At 36.6% G+C, this 19,042-nt stretch overlaps 2 protein-coding genes across 7 annotated transcripts in view; both read right to left on the reverse strand.

The window, feature by feature from the left end:
* Nucleotides 1-614: 614 nt before the first annotated feature.
* snrnp27 (small nuclear ribonucleoprotein 27 (U4/U6.U5)) lies at nucleotides 615-4,890 on the reverse strand. The gene is made up of 6 exons (XM_016460702.1): nucleotides 4,694-4,890; nucleotides 3,127-3,253; nucleotides 2,860-2,972; nucleotides 1,656-1,735; nucleotides 1,227-1,291; nucleotides 615-923 (listed from the first exon to the last, which is right to left on the reverse strand). The coding sequence occupies exons 1-6, from the start codon at nucleotides 4,728-4,730 to the stop codon at nucleotides 869-871; spliced, it is 477 nt and encodes a 158-aa protein (XP_016316188.1). The 5' UTR covers nucleotides 4,731-4,890; the 3' UTR covers nucleotides 615-868.
* Nucleotides 4,891-5,147: 257 nt separating this feature from the next.
* The window catches only part of add2 (adducin 2 (beta)), a 24,972-nt gene continuing 11,077 nt past the window's right edge, over nucleotides 5,148-19,042 (reverse strand). For 2 of the 6 annotated variants that reach the window (XM_016460733.1, XM_016460735.1), the window contains 12 exons: nucleotides 18,487-18,638; nucleotides 17,244-17,324; nucleotides 16,527-16,676; nucleotides 15,659-15,802; nucleotides 15,445-15,543; nucleotides 14,205-14,381; nucleotides 13,638-13,877; nucleotides 11,994-12,110; nucleotides 9,669-9,755; nucleotides 9,123-9,252; nucleotides 7,575-7,643; nucleotides 5,148-6,171 (listed from right to left, as the gene is read on the reverse strand). In XM_016460733.1, the coding sequence (XP_016316219.1) occupies nucleotides 5,906-6,171; nucleotides 7,575-7,643; nucleotides 9,123-9,252; nucleotides 9,669-9,755; nucleotides 11,994-12,110; nucleotides 13,638-13,877; nucleotides 14,205-14,381; nucleotides 15,445-15,543; nucleotides 15,659-15,802; nucleotides 16,527-16,676; nucleotides 17,244-17,324; nucleotides 18,487-18,638 (1,712 nt within the window). In that variant the 3' untranslated portion in view covers nucleotides 5,148-5,905. Of the gene's footprint in view, nucleotides 6,172-6,370; nucleotides 6,405-7,574; nucleotides 7,644-8,502; nucleotides 8,725-9,122; nucleotides 9,253-9,668; nucleotides 9,756-11,993; nucleotides 12,111-13,637; nucleotides 13,878-14,204; nucleotides 14,382-15,444; nucleotides 15,544-15,658; nucleotides 15,803-16,526; nucleotides 16,677-17,243; nucleotides 17,325-18,486; nucleotides 18,639-19,042 lie in introns of those variants that run through there. The other 4 variants (XM_016460736.1, XM_016460737.1, XM_016460734.1 and 1 more) reach the window with 4 other exon arrangements.

Below are 19,042 nucleotides of genomic sequence, written 5' to 3' on the forward strand. Positions count from 1 at the left end.
CTGCTGTCATGTTACTGTACGCCTCTCAGAGGCTCGGGAGAACCTGCGATTCTATTGGATGGACGATACAGGAAGCGGGCTTCTCATTGGATGCGTTTGCTGTCAATCTACCAGAGCGCATCTAGAACGGACCAATGGCTGAGCTGCATTCTAAAGCGTGAATATATGACTGCTGTAATGCGATTCCGCAAGATAATGGTGCAACTAAGCAGCGCCGTAGCGCCATTTTGGAGCGAGGGTAGAACCTGTGCCGTTGTATTCTGGCATTTGCTCCTGAGCCAAAATGGCTCATTATGCAAATCGTGTGTTGTTGTTATGCTATGATTGGCTGTTCTGCCGCAGCACTGTCGCCTGTGATTGGGCGCCTTTAAAAGGTTCCGGAACTCAACAGACACACCTCCCTTGTATATGCTGATGGTTAAAATGACTTAACATGATTTGTACGTTTTAAACAGATACCAGTGGAATTATTTTCTAATTCTCTTTACTTGTATTCATTTCTTTCTCTTGATGTTTTTAAACAAATTAAGCACCATTAAAAATATATGATAGAGTTGTCATTTTTCAAAAACAAATGATATTAAAATTGCACAATAACACTGGACAGACAAAAATATTCATAATGAGTTCCCATTTATTCAGTACTGCTAAATAAGGTATACAAGGCAATCAATTCGCAACATCAAATCCTTTTAATATTTGCTCCTACAAACTAAACTGACGCTTACATTACAGCCATTAACTGAAAAACAAAACAGATGGAAAAACTGCTGAAACACAGATTTACATAAACCCGGGGAAGAAAAGAGAATATACATTTAATCACAAAGACATCAAAGTCGTTAAAACGTGGTTACTGACGACTCCATCAGGCAATAAAATCCAAAGGTCTGTTGAAACCACCTTTCCTGTTCATGTATTGCCTGCAAGAGAAATATGATTACATCATTGATCTCCTTCCTGCACCAAAACATTACATCACTGCCCACCAATGAGAACCTTCGTCATTTAGCTGTGCAGTACCTGCAGGGGTGATTGGCCAAATACGTAACTGTTGCTGGGATATTAACTTTTCTCATAACACTTGCCGTTTGTACATATAAAAAAAGGATTCATTTATAAAATAAAGCCAGGAATTACAAATCACAGAACTAATATCAAGTTGAGGATCTTGGAGTTGGGCAGTATTAATTTCAGAAAAAAAAAAATATGGTAAATACACAGACCTGTATTTTCTCTTTTGCGACACGTTAAATGCAAACGCAGCATTGGATCCCTCCTTCTTCTTGCCCTGTTGAATAAAAATGACAACAATCGTACACCATGCATTATGCTCAAATTATGTAAACATTACTGTGCATGAAGAAAATAAATAGGGAAGAATTTTATAGCACACAATTAAGATTTTACCTTCAACTTTTATTTTAATTGATTTTTAACAGGAATATCTTTAGCATACACACTGTCTAGCTGTGCCATCTTGTGGTTATTTAGAGGATCAGCTTTGCCACTTGAAACTGCTATTATTTGTCAAGTTTAAAAAAAAAAATGTAAATGCTATACATATTATTGTAAACAAACTACAAAGTACATCTACTTCTCGTTTGGTTGTTCTTGTAGAATGAACCGTTTAGCAGTAAAGAAAGGGATCTCACCTTTGTGCTGTCAAAGGCTCCAAAGCCCATCAGTTTCATCATCTCTATTTCCTCCTCAGTCTTTCCTTGCATGTCCTCAGCTGCATGAGCAATCAGATGAGAAAGCACATCAAAGTGTCAGACATGGGTACATTCAGGGTCTGTTCTCAGCACCGTGATATCAGAATGAAAAGCATTCACATCCCATTTTACTTCTGTAGTTTGACACTTTTGAGGAGGACTTTTGACTGAGACGTGTAGACTGAAGGTCAAGATCAACCTTGAGAGCATGTTGACGTAGTCTACCATTCATATATATATATATATATATATATATTTTAATTAACAATTATGACCGTTTATTTTTTTCTTTGGAATAACATAAACTGATGAACCATGCACAATAAGACTATGAACATGTAGCTGACCTGAGGAAAAAAAACATTTTGTGAATAATACCATACTTTGACTTTATTAATATGTAAATACAGTGAATTCTGGTAAACACAGGAACACTGACTATACATGATTTTCTCACCTTCCTAACAAAATTGTACGTATCACTTTGCTTTGACTGTTTTGATTGATTCTAAGCGGGAAAATCTTAAGATTCAGAGAACGGCTAATGCACATCTGAAATGAGACTTTATAGAGTGCTGCAAGAATGACACATTTTTGTAGGCCAAAACCCAGAAATGAGTTGGCATTTTTGCACTTCCGGTTCCATCGTCCTGAAGTCAATGTGTATTTTGAAAAGGTTTTGGTTCAATGCCTAAAATAAGGTCTGTGGTTAACACAAGCTCAAGAAGTTTTCAGTTTACTCTACATTAGTAACCTAGTGTGTGTGTTTTTTAAAGCCTTTACTTTTATATTAAACATCATCATGCTGAACAGGAAAAACTCATCTACTTACCAGTCTGATTTTACAGCCTTTGGGCCAGATTTAATAAACAGGGCAAATTAGCATGAGAGCGCAATCCCATAAAAGCGCAGATGGGAGTGGAAAGTTCTGCGGCTGATCTACCGACAATACGCAAATTAAAGACACAGACACAGCCGGATGGTTTCCATATTGACAAACGCAATCTACTAAGCAGCACAAGTTAGTGTAAGGTCATAAACAACAGTAACAAGGTTACAAGTAACAAGTCTGGCCTACAAAAACCATCATCGCTACAGCACTCTATTGCAGAGCGAAAAGGGTTAACAGAGTAACAATCTCCACCTGATATCTGATGGACCTTTGCTGGTTTGTCCTTAACTTCCTTCCTGTCATCATCCCGTCTGTCCTTCTGCCGCAATGGAGATAGGGAGGAGGAGCGGTGTCGCCGTGGAGACCTGCATAAACAAGATAGGCACACAGCTGGAGGGAGGGTTTCAAAAACTAAACAACTGCGTTTTATCTAACCAGATTCACAGGCTTGTTATGTTCTTCACTTATCCGCTGTGTGTACATATTGTGAACAGCGAGTGTCTGATGCCACAAGCTCACCTGGATCTGCGTCTGTGGGGGGAACGTGAGCGTGACCTTCGTCTGTCTCTGTCGCGGGACCGGGACCTCTCGCGCTCCCTGCGCCTCCTCTCACGATCTCGCGAGGACGAGCGTGAGCGCCGTCTCTCTGGAATGACAAATCATAAAGTCATTACAAACAAAAGTCTGGGACAAAATAAATATGTTTGAATATTTGAATTTGCCAGCTGCCCGAAAAGTCCCTTGTTCCCTTCATTTGGTATACCAGTTCTTTTCATATTATTTAATAATTATTTTTCAGAGTTGGGGTTGTAGTTTAATGTCCTTCCTTTTACAAGGAAATTTGTCTTGGACTCTAAAGCCACAGTGATACACAGATTACAACACAAACAATACACAACATTAACAATTGACACCATCATTAAAAACACACACACACACACACACACACACACACACACAACACACAAACACACACACAAACAACTTTAAAAGCTAAAAACTTTAAAACATCTTACCATTTAAAATACTAATAGATCCTTGTAAAAATTATTTTTTGGTAACAGTTGCTTCCCTTAATGTAGTAATTGATTAATTGTGACTTGAATCAGTTACTTTACCTAGGTTAAGCATTACAAGGTCCAGCCAAACTAAATAAATAATAACATAAAAATAATAATAATTCACATGTGTACATAATTTCACCACCATATTTACCAGATTCTTTTCTTTCTTCATATTTTAATGTTACAATCTATTGATTTTGTGCTAATAATTTTAAGTGTGATTAATGATGACTTTGAAATGTTTTTCTTTTCATTAAAATTAGTGTGATCAATAATATTGAGATTATATTTGTTTTTACATTAAAAATAAATTGTAATATTATAATCTATCAATTGCAGTGTGATCAAATGTTTAGATTATATTCATTTTCTTTAAAGTTACAGATTTTTTTTACTTTAAAAAATGTATTTAATGTTGTGATCTATTCATTCTTTAGTGTAATCAGTAACGTGTTTGAGATCATTTTAATTTTTTCATATTTTATTATAATCTATTGCTTTTACTGTGATCAATAACGTGTTAGAGATTATATTTTTTGTATAAAAATAATTTTAATGCCATTCATTTTAATGTGATAGTGTTTGAGACCCCCCCCCCCATTTAAAAAAAATTGTAATGCTAATTTTAGTGTGACCAATAATGTTTGACAACATATTTAGACAATCTTTTATGAGAATTTGTCACTGATGTTACAACCCTTGCACCATTTGTGACACATTTAATAACAAACGTCGTCTTTTACAGGCCTACTTAGCAATAACAAGAGGTTAATAAATAATCAACAAAAACAGTCAATATGAAAGATGTATTTCGGCAGATAATGAAATGCTTTAATTAAAAAATATATTTATCTGTATTACACTGGAGTGTAGAAAATTTCAAATCGTAGAAAGAGTTTGAAAAGCAAAACAATTCAGCTGATCCGATTTGTGATGAATGTGCGCCAGGTGTGATGCTAACAACAGAACTATCCAGTCACACGTTACAATCCAAATATTTAAAACAATAATTGAACTCAAACCTCGTCGTGGCGGTGTTCGGCTCCTGCTTCTTCCCATGACTTGATCAATATAAAGCAGACTATTTTCTTTAAAACAGCGCGTTCACAAACTGCTAGTTAACTAGAAATTGCTAGATGGTCGCCATCAACTGTGCGCCTCAAAAAGCAGCCCGGAACAACAAACCCTTCAAGCGTTCCGCGACAAATAGTTCCTACCCTACCAAACATTACGATCCGCTTACTGAATATAGCGATATTAATCGTTACACATCGGTGTCGAGTTAAATGCTTCTGAGATACGTTAACAGCAAATACGAACTGCTTGCAACATATTTGTACTCGAATAAAGTTGTACAACGTTTTTCAAGTTAATTGGCTAAATCCGTGAAATAGTCATCTTTTATTTTCAGTCACAAGTAGGCTATTGTTTTGAAATCCACCCCAAAGAAACAGACTACAACAACTTTGCATGGATGTGATCTTTAATGAATGGTACATCCGATCCTAGCATTTTACATTCTAATATTGACATGGAATTAAGTTTACAAACCAGCTAATATACACAAAAAGCATTTAAATAACAGTGAATGATCATAAAAGTAATTACAACTGCAAAGAAGTTTCCAGCATACATATAAAATAAAGATACAAAAAAAAAAACCAAGTGGATCAAAGCCATGCATTTAAAGTTGGATTTTCTTTGCAGCAACAAGCCATGATCTTGCTTATTTTGGCCTTTTGACGTGTATTATTTGCAAGCCATTGCAATCATGATTTCCAGTGAATGGTGCATATTCAATTAGTTTATCCCTGCTATTCATAACAAAATTAGATGTAGATGTTTATGGTAGTTAAAAAAACATTTTAGAACAGTTATGCCACATGTAATTATATAAACATGAGCAACAATCAGAATCAATAGACATGAACAATCAATGCTTACTCAATGCCACATTCTTTTTTTTCTATACATGTACTAAGTGCAATTCATTTTAAATCAAGGGGAAGGGTCACATTTTAATGTGCATCAGTGAAGCATTGTGAAATTTGCATCGGTGTGGACAGAGTGTACCGAAAACATGTTTCAAGTCACGAAACCATAATCAAAAACTGGTATGGCATGTAAAGGTCAGTACATGGATACACAGTGAGTCTGACTGGATGTGAAGATGTATGTGTGGATGCATGTGAAAGTATTAGTAAAGAACACTTGGAGAAAGTGCCTGTAAGAGTTCAAGATTCTGCTTTCTCTTTTTGTTTCTTGCTTTTCTTTAGAAAACAGGGCGCCTTGAACTTCTTTTTTTTCTTTAATGGCGATTTGGAAGGTGAGCCCTCTGGGGTGTTGCCTGCAGGCTTGTTGGGCGGGGCAGTGGGTGGGGCCGAGGGCGTGGTTTCCGAAGTGTCAGTGGTGGACAGGGCCTTCATTTGTTTTTCTAGCTCCTCCTGCTGTTTCTTTTCGTCGCCTTTATCGTTTTGCACAGCATCTATGATTTTTCCATCTGTTTATAAATGCAATTGAAATGAAAACGGAAAAGAAATAGTACAGTAGAAATAATGAAAAGAGAAAAGAAAAGAAAAAGCGGTTAAGCATTTGTAAAGATGGTTAGGGATGGAACAGAAGCAGCTGCTATGACATTACAGTTTTGGCCACCATGCTCATTCAAGTTGTGTGCAATGTCTTAGTTTCTATATACTCACTAGTGAGACAAGATTTCAGTACCAAACGATTGTCCTACAAATTATAATACAGGGACAGAGACAGACAGAGAAGCACAAAGGTGTGAAGACAGATGGAGGCCATAGTACAGAGCTGAAAATGTCACATAAAAACAAAAACATGAAAACTGAAATGAAAACACGGACACAGACTTTAATACAGACATCCCATGTTACCGTACATCACCCAACTGCCATTAAAAAATGACTGAACAATTTAAAATGAAATAAAATGATAGATTCCGAAACCTTCTTAGAATAATTTGAGAGAGATCTCATATTAAAGGAATAGTTCAACCAAAAATGAAAAATCTGTCATCATTTAGTCATCCTCTTGCTGTTTCAAAAATCCATATGAATTCTGAATACAAAAGGATTATATTTTGAATAATGTAATGGGCGCTCTTTTCCATACAATTACAATTCAAATTGTAACCGTGGGCTGAAGCTTTTAAAGGATAGTTCACCCAAAAATGAAAATTTGCTGAGAATTTACTCACCCTCAGGTCGACAAATATGTAAATGAGTACACTTCTTCATCCGAACACATTTGGAGTAATTTAGCTTTACATCACTTGCTCACCAATGGATCCTCTGCAGTGAATGACAACATCAATAAGATATTTTTAACTTCAAACCATTGCTTCTAGCTAAAATGCCTAGTTGAAGTTAAAAAGGTCTTGCTTGATTTTTTTTTCTTGCAAACATGCAGCTTTTCACTACACAAGACATCAGATGATGGACTGGAGTTGTGTGGATTACATGTGGATTATTGTAATGTTTTTATCAGCTGTTTGGGCTCTCATTCTGACGGCACCCATTCACTGCAGAGGATCCATTGATGAGCAAGTGATGTAATGCTAAATTTCTCCAAATCATGTCATTTTAATATATGCATTTGAAACGACATGACAGAACAGTAATTTTTGGGTGACCTCTTTCTTTAATGCCTTTATATTTACTGATACCAGATTATAAAAGCAATTAGCATTGATATACTTGAGCCCATATTATGGATAAAACAAACAATCAATCACTATTTTTTTTTATGTTCCATTTAGTAACAGGGGTTGTCAACCAGAAGTTGATGATGCAATGCACAGATCAGCATGTGGGACCATAGCAGGTGTTTCTGCAGTGTCATGTTCACATGCACACGTGTGAATAAAGCACCACCGGGTCTCACCTGACGGTGGGGTCTTTTTGGGGAAGGTAGTTGGGGAAGTCCCCGTGTCATTCACCACCTCCTCCACACCTTTTACACAACATCAGGATAGGGGGAAGAAGAGGAGAGGAAACAGAAATAGAGGGAAATAAGGTGGAGGTGTACAGTGAGTAATAACCATTGTTGGGGAGTAATTTACTAAAAATAGCACTGCTAAATAAATAACATTTTTTTAGCAGAGTGACAGTAGCTCAGCTGATTTCAGTAAAATTTTCCATTCAAGTTGTCACTTAGTGTTCACAAAAGTCCCTGCATTTCATTTAAATACAATAATAATGTATATTTAGGTAAATGCTGCTGTTTATCACAGTGCTTAATACACAAATTGAGATAATCATTGTTTCTGTACCACAAAAATAATGCCAGAAAAGAACATACAATATCATTCAAAAGTTTGGAGTCAGCAAGATTTTTTTTGCTTTAGTTAAGACTTTTACTCAACAAGGGCACATTCAATTTATCCAAAGTAAAGGTAATGACATTTATAATGTTACAAAAGATTTTCTTTTGAAAGTTCTTCTGAACTTTGTTTTTATCGGTGAACCCTGATGTTAAAATGTATCCAGGTTTCCACAAAAACATTAAGCAGAACAACTGTTTTCAACATTGATAATAAGAAATGTTTCTTGAGCAGCAAATCAGCATATTAGAATTAGATTGAATTAGAATAAGATTTCTGAAGGATCATGTGACACTGAAGACTGGAGCAATGATGCTAAAAATTCAGCTGTCATCACAGAAATAAATTATATTTTAAAATATATTAAAATAGAAAACAGTTATTTTAAATTGGAATAATATTTCACAATATCACTGATTTTACTATATATTTTTTCCATCAAATAAATGCGCAAGAACATAAGACCGTTCTTTCAAAAACATTTAAAAAAAATCTTACTGACCACAAACATTTGAAAAGAAATGTAGCTTTTACTTACTGTTGTACCCTGCCTATCCATCTTAACTATAGTTTAACTACTTTAAATCATTATAGTTTGTAGCTTGGCGAGTAACTTCCCCAACATTGGTAGTAACTGTAAAGGGGTTTTTGGATTTTAGTGTGTGTAGGAAGGTTGTCAGGACACAGTGGAGAAAGATCAGTGCTCAGGTGCTGAACCATGAAGAAATGATGTCAGGACACAAAACCTCAAGTTAGTGATTTCTGGAAAGATGCTAAATTCTATTCAACTTTAATTAATTTATTTTCAAGGCACACTTCAAAGTATTAAATACATGCATTCTGTATTTCCTGAATTAAAATATATATTTTTCCAAACGTTAATTTTTAAGAGTAGATAATAGAAATAAAAAGTAAAACTCTGGTATTCAGTAGCAAAGTGACATCAACTCAGTATTTGTCTAAGGATGTGTACTGGAAGACAGTGGGTGTTTATTGAATTCTCTTCTTTAGTCCAGTGGGAAAATCAATAAAACATCAATACTTAGGCTAGAAATCAATGGGTTACAAAAAGAGAATGAGGGACTAAACTACATCTCGTCATCTCGTACCGTCCTGCTGGCCGTGTTGTTTGCGCTGCACCTCCTTGCGGTACTCCTCCAGCTCCTGATCCGTCAGCTCATTGAAGGGATTTGGAGTCTCTGGTTCCAGTGTGGCTGGAGGCTCCACAGCCTCGGGAGACTGGAAGCCCAACGATCATGTTCACATAATCAACACATGCGCACAAGCAAAATCATTTAGAAATGGATTTTGATCAATGAAAAGTGCTCACTACAGATACGTACATGGTATTTTTTTTAAAAGATCTTATTTTATAAATTAGAACTGCCTCGAACATTATGTAATTTCTAAGTTCATATTGTAAAAAATATTTGTCTTTATTAGTAAAAAAAAGTTAAATAATCTACACATTCACAAAAGTAAATAAAAAAACATTACTAAATTTGTTAGATTTATGCTTAAACTAGAAAAAGTATTTGCCAATGGGATAAGAAAAACAAACCTGACACAATAAACATCTGATACATGATAAAGAATATTCTTTTCGCAGTGTAAACATGCGTATATATGAACTAAATGGCATTCTGTGATCTTACCGGTGGACTGTTTTCTGTGATGACGCTGGCTAACACCTGAGACTGAGGTCCGGCTGTTTTCATGTCCTGACGATTCTGCTCTCTTATCTGAAATACAAACAGCACAGTGTTCATAGAAGAGAATCCTACCTAATGTGACGCATATCTGTGTTTTACTCTTTGGCTTTCATTCTGCCAAGCTTGAACCTTTTCATACTCTACAGACACAATGTTCAAAGAAGAGGATCCTACCTAATGCGATGCATAACTGTGTTGTACGGTTTGACTTTGTGTATTCGCACAAGCTTGACCATTTCACAGGAAAAAACTAAAAACAAAACACCCTTTTTTAAAGCATTTGCTAATTTCTGCATTAGTGCAGGTAGACTCCCTCAATGATACTGCCGCTCAATGTTTGGCTTTCTTTTAAGCATATAATTAATATTAATATAATTAATTGATGACGTGGCTTCGTAGGGACATCAGTTGTCCACCTCATGAGAGATCTGAAAGTATCTCAAAGATCTGGCTGAGGAAGCCGAGAAGAGTAGCTTTTGGCTCTGGATAAAGAGGAAGGACACGTGTTGGGGCACCACCTAGCACAGAGCCATGCTGCAGGGGGTGACAGGGAGATGTCCCTGTCACTGCCTCGCCACCAGGAGGCGTTTCGGGTTTAAAGGGGCAAAACGTCAATGAGCGATGGTACCCGGCTGATGACCCTGCAGCCTGCCAATTCGTAGGCACCGGAGGAGGTGCGTCAGGCAGCAATGCCTTAGCAGGTAAAGATCTACCTGTGTAATAAATGCAATGATTTCAAGGTGCAAACGTAATTTATGCATATTCATGCACATAATTTAAATATTATTGATGAAAGACGCAGTTCGTGTTCTGTTTTTTTTTGGTAAATCATCTCTCTACATCTGCTGATCTTTCTCCTTTCCGTGCGACTATTCTCTCCTCCCTTCACTGCCATCTTGCTCCTAAAGGTGAAACTGAAACTCATGTTGCAACACTTCTGCCACTACAAACACTGTCTCTCACTGTTGGTAAGACTACCATTCTGTGCCATAATAATTGAAATCTGCTTTCAGTTCTGTTGGTAGTTTGAACAGACAAGCAGCAGCAACTAATGATAGCAACTGATTATGATAAAATAGGTCTTTTTTTTCTGGAAAAGTTTGGACTCCGGTGGTATCACGGTTTCCACAAAAAATATTAAGCAGCACAACTCTTCTCAACATTGATAATAATAATACATTTTTCTTGAGCAAATCAGCATATTAGAATTATTTCTGAAGGATCATATGACACTGGAGTAATGATGCTGAAAATGCAGCTTTGCCATCATAGGAATAAAAGTTGGAAGGACACGTGTTGGGGCACCACCTAGCACAGATGCATGCTGCAGGGGGTGACAGGGAGACGTCCCTGTCACTGCCTCGCCACCAGGAGGCGTTCCGGGTTTAAAGGGGCAAAACGTCAATGAGCGATGGTACCCGGCTGATGACCCTGCAGCCTGCCAATTCGTAGGCACCGGAGGAGGTGCGTCAGGCAGCAATGCCTTAGCAGGTAAAGATCTACCTGTGTAATAAATGCAATGATTTCAAGGTGCAAACGTAATTTATGCATATTCATGCACATAATTTAAATATTATTGATGAAAGACGCAGTTCGTGTTCTGTTTTTTTTTGGTAAATCATCTCTCTACATCTGCTGATCTTTCTCCTTTCCGTGTGACTATTCTCTCCTCCCTTCACTGCCATCTTGCTCCTAAAGGTGAAACTGAAACTCATGTTGCAACACTTCTGCCACTACAAACACTGTCTCTCACTGTTGGTAAGACTACCATTCTGTGCCATAATAATTGAAATCTGCTTTCAGTTCTGTTGGTAGTTTGAACAGACAAGCAGCAGCAACTAATGATAGCAACTGATTATGATAAAATAGGTCTTTTTTTTCTGGAAAAGTTTGGACTCCGGTGGTATCACGGTTTCCACAAAAAATATTAAGCAGCACAACTCTTCTCAACATTGATAATAATAATACATTTTTCTTGAGCAAATCAGCATATTAGAATTATTTCTGAAGGATCATATGACACTGGAGTAATGATGCTGAAAATGCAGCTTTGCCATCATAGGAATAAAAGTTAAAATTGAAAATAGTTTTAATACTGTAATAATATTTCATGTTTCACTGTATTTTTAATCAGCATCTGTAGTGTATTTGCTCAAAATGCATGTGTTGTTCACTGTGGGATGATTTCCTGATTTCACTTTTTACATCAATAAAATCTGCAGTTTCAATACAGATGTTAAATCCCAATGACAGAAAAGCTTACTGTACCTTATTTCTAGTCTCAAGCACCTCCTGTGGGTTGGTGAACAGAGGGACAAACTGGTTTGGATTCTCTATCTTAATGGCCAGTCCACTGCCCTGTGTGATTTCCTCTGCCTTCTGCCACTAAAAGAGGAGAAATCAATACAGAAGGAATTCAGCTGCTTGACCAAAAGCATGTCAGTCATTCCAGGAAGACACTCTGCTGTTAAAAAGCAGACAATTTAGGGGAAATATGATAGGGAAATATGCAACAGATTCAAAAATAACCAGCAGAGGGCAGTGCAAGCACTGCAGTGAGTTTGTAAGACAATAAAATATCTCCCCTGCATTGCAGAGAAGGAGAAAGGGAGGTGGGTGGAACATGGTAGAGGAGACAGCAGAACAGTAGTGCTCTCACAGTGATGTAACGAATACGCCATTATTCTACCAATAATATCCTATGATTCACAGTAAGTCTATTTTCTGAACTGCAACACACTCACAGGCTAGTTATTCAAAAATACAATACTGAAATGATACTGGCAACTACGGGCTTACATTTTCAGAGGAAAATGTGACTGATGCTTTTGCAAAACTCACCACCACAAGGCCAGGTTGTTGTTGGGAAATTGTTATCTGGTTGTTTCTGGTGGTTGCTAAGTTAAAGGAATAGCTCACCCAAAAATAAAAATTTACCAAAAATGTAATCAAACTGATTTACATCTTGGATGGCCTGAAGGCGATTCTCCATTGGAACAGATTTGGAGAAATGTAGCATCACTTGTTCACCAATGGATCCTTTGCAGTGAATGGGTGCCATCAGAATGAGAGTCCAAACAGCTGATAAAATGACATGAATCCACAAGTAATCCACACGACAAAGAAAAGCTGTGTGTTTTTAAGAAACAAATCCATCATAAACCGACACCTCTGGCCATAATCCACAATGACGCCCACAGTCATATTTGTTTAAAACGGTTTTGGACTGTTTTCGCTTGTAAACAGTGCTTGATCTGTGCATATTTCTCTCCTGATTCAGATGAGATGACTTTTTCACTAGAGAAAGCAATATTTTAGCTGGAAGCAAAGGTTTGAATTGAAAAACGTCTTGATACATTTCTTACAAACATGAATCTTTTCACGTCACAAAATGTTAATTGATAGACTAAAGTCATGTGGATTATTGTGATGTTTTTATCAGCAGTTTGGACTCTCATTCTGACGGCACCCATTCACTGCAGAGGATCCATTGGAGAGCAAGTGATGTAATGCTACATTTCTACAAATCTGTCCTGATGAAGAAACAAACTAATCTACATCTTGGATGGCCTGAGGGTGAGTACGTTTTCAGCAAATTTTCATTTTTGGGTGAACTATTCCTTTAATATGCAGGCTAGGTAGCAATGTGTTCAAATCCTTAAAGGGATTGTTCACCCAAAAATGATCTGACATTCTGTGTCAGCTGCGTCACGCCGGATCTGTTTCCTACGTTGTTGTAAGTACGAGTACAGTTTAGTGGTCAATGCTAATAAGTTTAAATATGTAAATGTAAATATTTTTCACACTTTAATTATGAAATTATAGGAACCCTACCCCTAACTCCTATTGTAGTACAATATCAGCCATACTCAAGTTATATAAAGTACACAAGTTCCATAAATTCTCTCTCACCGTAGTCCGATGTCCCGGACTGGCCTGGTCCTGGCTGACTTTCTGATAGACATTTGGGGTGTTCAGCCATCTAGTCTTCTGCTGTTGTCTCTGGGCATGGGGATGGAGTCGGGGGTGAGGCTGAACTCCGTCCTCATGAAAGGAAAATGACGTGACGGTGGCAGGAACCTCCACCTCTCTCCTGGTTCTGGAGCGCTCCAGCAGCACTGGGAAACGGTAGGCGTATCCTGTACGGTAACCCTAAAGAATGATGACCAAATGTTCAAATGTCAAGTCTACCAGTAATAAACTCACAATGTGGTAAATAGCTCTGGGGCCGGTTGCAAAACTGCTTAGACAAGTCTTAAAAATTAAGCCATCTAATTTGTTTTCTTCTAGACTGGTCATAACTGTTTAAAGTCAATAACAAAAATGTAGATTGGCCCAATTTTATTCAGAAAAGTGAGACTGATTATCTCTTGGCTAACTGCTAGTTGGTCAAACTAGTTCTTAAGACACAGTCTTAACATAGTGTCTATGTTTATGCAACTGGCCCCTGGTCTAGATTGGCTAAGTTTTTAGACGAACCAGATTGTCCAGCGTCCTCATCAATGCTTCAAACTCATGTTCTCCCAGCCTGCTCTTGTGCATGGGGCCGAAGGTGGATCCGGCCCAACCCACAGTTCCTGTGGCGACTGGCCTGTGAATGTTGCGGTCCAGCATGATTAGGTTTTGTTCCCCTCCAGCGCTGCACAGTGCTGCCACCTGCCAGGACAGCACAACACTGCAGCATGACTCAATGTGGACAAACTGCATTCTGCTATTCACCTTCTGCACTTTTTTTTCACTTTTCACAATCCTTTATTGTGCTTCTCTCATGGTTCACACAACTTTTGACCAATGGATTTCCATGACTTTTCCATGACCTCTCCAGTCATTCATGGAATGATGAAAAAATTTGAAACAGATTGCTGAGGCAGATTTCCCATGTGCAATTTGCTCAAATTAGTAGATTCAAACCATTGTAATTATTAGTATACAGATATCAGCAATAAGACCTTCAAGTGACAGATTTATCACATGCTTTACATTGGTGTTTTTACTCTACACAATCACGCTATATGCAGCTGATGAAATATATAGCAAAGCAAAAACTAGAAAAAAATTATATTTACTATAAATATTTTCCTACTGTTCAAAAGTTTGTGCTCAGCAAGATTTTTTTAAACGAAATTAATACTTTTATTCAGCAAGGGCACATTAAATCGATAAAACGTGACATTAAAGACTTTTATAATGTAAAATAAAAGATTTCTTTCCACTTCTTTTCCAATATTTTTATTTTCCACAAAAATATTAAGCAGCACTAGCAAATAATAAGAAATGTTTCTTGAGCAGCAAATCAGCATATTAGAATGTTTTCTGAAGGATCATGTGACACTGAAGACTGGAGTAATGATGCTGAAAATTCACCTTTGCATCACAGGAATAAATTACATTAAGAATATATTCAAGTACAAAAAAGTTATTTAAAATTGTAATATTTCACTGTTTTTACTGTATTTTTGAAATAGAAAACATTTAAAAAAATCGTACTGACCTCTACGTTATGAAAGGTAGTGTATATTTAATGTAAACATTTATATTATAATATACATATTTATATTTATACTAATATTTATACAACAAATACGACTTTCTGTGTTTCTGTTGACTGACTCGGAGTATTGTCTCTCTTCACTTTCACTCACTCTGTCCTACTGTCCCACTAATCTACTCTTCCATATTTTTGCCCTCACAGGAAGGGCTGTAATTTGTTTTTTCTTACCTGTATTTGACAGGCGGTCTGGATGTGGTAAATTGTGTAAAAGGCCTCCTCCACTGACTCTCCCAGTGCCACGATTCCATGGTTCCTCAATACCAACACCTGTACAAGAATGCTTCATCAACCCATTTTCCACCTTGAGAGCCTCACATCATCATGTTCTGAGGGAGCAGGATATTTACTACCGATAATCTGTGTCTGTAATCTAGGATCTAACCTTGCATGTAGGGCCAAGGCTCTTCTGGAGTTCCACTCTGTCCTCTTCTGCCTCCATCACTCCATTATAGTCATAATAAGCTACCTCGCCCACCAGCAAAGCCTCATGGGATAACGGTAGAAGGCCACATTTCATGGCTGATACCTACATGAAAGATTAATAGTGGTGAGTTACAGGAGCAGATCAGTGCTAGAATAATAAAACCCACATATTAAGATTAATGACAGAATGTATTAATGGCAGCCAAAAGTGCTACCTAAAGCATTTTAAATCTTTAACAATTGACAGCTCTCAGGTTTCTAGGTAATTTGAGCTTCTAAATAATATAATAATAATAATGATATTAATTAATATTTTTAATAATGGAATACATATTTTTGCCATCAGTGGAAGACTGGACTTCAGAATAAACAAACACATTAAAAAAATAATAGTAATAGATACACAAATGACTAATATTTATTTTATTTTATTTATCATTTATAATTCACAAACCTAGGGGATAAATATAAAATGAATAAATAAAAATAAACAAATAAATACAAGTCATTTACATGTTTCACAAACATGGGGTAAAATAAAATAAAAAATAATTTTGCAATGCTGGGGGAGAAGGTAAGGTAAGGTAAGATAAGATAAGATGAGATAATAAAATACTAGTCATTTATGTGTTTCACAAACTTGGGTTATAAATAATGGATGGATGGATAAATAAGTTTAGTAATAATATTTAGTTAAATTTTCAACTACAAATTATTTAATTTAAATGCCATTTGTTTCGATCAGGGACTGTGTGTAGAAAGCAATACTCCACTGTAAGTTGCTGTTTCAGCAGTTGGGACTTTTCTTAGGCAAACGTGTGACGTACCGCAGCTATGGCTGGAGTGTGGAGGTGCAGCAGGCAGCGGACGTCCGGTCGAGCTGAATAGATCGCAGAGTGCAAGCTGAATGCAGACAGATCCACTCCCAGAGTAGTGCTGCCTTTCTCTACCACCTCCCCGAGAATATTCACCTTCACCTGGACGTCATAGAGAGTACATGCTTTAATGAAGCTTTCGCTTGAAAAATTAGATCCAACTGCATAATTGACTACTTTTCCATCATGTTTTAATATATTTAAATATACATTTTATAAAAAAATAATTTAATAATAATTTCAATTTACATTTATATTTCAATACAAAAAGAATAATTTAAAATAAAAATGAAATGACTGCATTTTCCCTTTAAAGGTGAACTGCATTGTTTCTTATTTTATCCATTACAAAATGAGCATTTTTGACAGTTTGTACACATGCATGAAAACGAGAAATATTTTCATGATTAAAGGGGTTATATGATGTTGCTAAAAAGAACATTATTTTGTGTATTTGGTGTAATGAAATGTTTTGCAACAATGTCCAAAATATGTCCAGAACATGCTGAATCTTTCAGTTTTATCAGCAAATACTACACACAATCACTCCTTTTTCTGGTGACCTTCATTTGAATGCTTTTGGCCAGTTAAAGGCTGTCATAGGGAGCCATGTTGCAGGACATGAGAGGAACAAGTTTGGTTAGTGTGTGTTTGCAGACAGAGTCTCACCAGACTGGAGGCAGTCACCTCCCCGTAGGCCAGACCATCCGGCAGCACGAGGAAATGTTCCTGTTCTTTACTAACACGCATCTGCAGAAAGAAAGAGACGCTTTTATCTAAAGCAACTCTCAGTACGCTTACAGGAACATTCTCCCTTCCCTAGAGGAGCCTGTGGTTAAAGGGTTAGTACACCCATTAAATTCTGCCATCTCTTACTCATTCTCATATCCGATCATGGTTTCACTCAAAGCTATATTTGTACTACAGTGTACAAGTCCTTAATTTTATGGTAAGGACTTCCTCAGAAGAAAATAATCCCTTTTATTTTTGAGTGAACTATCCCTTTAAGAGTTCTGATTTTCATACTTCTTGTGAAAATCAAACCAGCAACCTCATTTAGCAGACCTGATCACAAAATCACTTCCTATTAGGATAGGCTTTTTAATGACACTCAAATCCTTATAGATTTAGCATAGGAGATATGAATAAGTATGCTAAAGGAGCATTTTTTTTAATCAGCTTAATGTGCCTCAGAAGTGATAGACTGGCAGCTGTGTGAAGTTATTTAAAGTGCACTATATGTGAACTTTTTTATTATCATAAGCTTGAGTTACATAACAGTTTAAGAAGACACGTACACTACCGCTCAAAAGTTTGGATTTAGAAAGATTTCATTTGAAATAAATTCATAATTGTATTCCGCAAAGACACATTAAATTGATCAAAAGTGACATTTAAAAACATTTATACTGTTAAAAAATTATCTTTTAAATAAAGATTTTCCTTTTTTAAACTTTTTATTCATCAAAGAATCCTGAAAATAAATGTATCATGGTTTATTTAAAAATATTAAGCAGTACAACGGTTTTTAACAGTTGATAATAATAATAATAATAATAATAATAATAATAATAATAATGTTTCTTGAGCAGCAAATCACCATTTCAGAATGATTTCTGAAGGATCATGTGACACTGAAGACTGGAGCAATTATGCTGAAAATACAGCTTTGCATCACAGGAATAAATTGCATTTTAAAATATATTAAAATATTAAATAACATTTCACAATACTGTCTCTACTGTAAGCATAAGAGACTTCTTTCAAAAACATGTATTTTCAACCTTCATTACATTGTTAAATCAATCAAGCTCATAGATAAAAGTTGTCTGATCAGTACGTAGTGAACAGTGAGCACTTTTCAGGATTCTTGGCGCACTGACAGAAGGTTTTAAGGGTCGTGTTTCCTTACTGTGAGGCACGTGTTGGCCAGCTGGGCCCAGCCGTACAGATCCACCAGACGGTGTACGCTAGCCAGCTTGCAGCGCATCAGTCTCTCCCCCTTCACCATGGAGCCCGGCTCGCATCCGTGCAGATCGTTAATGGGGGTCACCATGGTAATGGCTGTACAGGCATGAGCAACAAGACAAACAGCACAAGTGTGTGTCAGTGAAAATCTTTTAGTGATGAAGGACTTTGCATAAAAATAGCAGCACTACAATAGTTTGTCTACTGCAGTTTAAGTGGTGTGACGGACATCAGGTTATTTCACCTCAAAAACCTTTTCACAAAAGACAGAAAAACAGCTCAATTTCACAAGGACATTTGAAAAGCACAACTGAATTTACTTTATGAATTAAATTCATTGTGTTTGAAACTAAAACTCCTCTTACTTGTAAGTGTCTGAATTGAACAATAATGATATATGATATGTGAATGAATGTTGTATGAAATTAAAACTCCATGGAAGCTTGTTTTTGTCATGGGATTGAAAAATAAAAAAGTAATTGCAATTTTTTAATCTCACA

This window comes from Sinocyclocheilus anshuiensis, unplaced genomic scaffold, assembly GCF_001515605.1.
Source record: "Sinocyclocheilus anshuiensis isolate Anshui unplaced genomic scaffold, SAMN03320099.WGS_v1.1 scaffold36, whole genome shotgun sequence".
In the NCBI taxonomy this organism is placed as follows: domain Eukaryota; kingdom Metazoa; phylum Chordata; class Actinopteri; order Cypriniformes; family Cyprinidae; genus Sinocyclocheilus; species Sinocyclocheilus anshuiensis.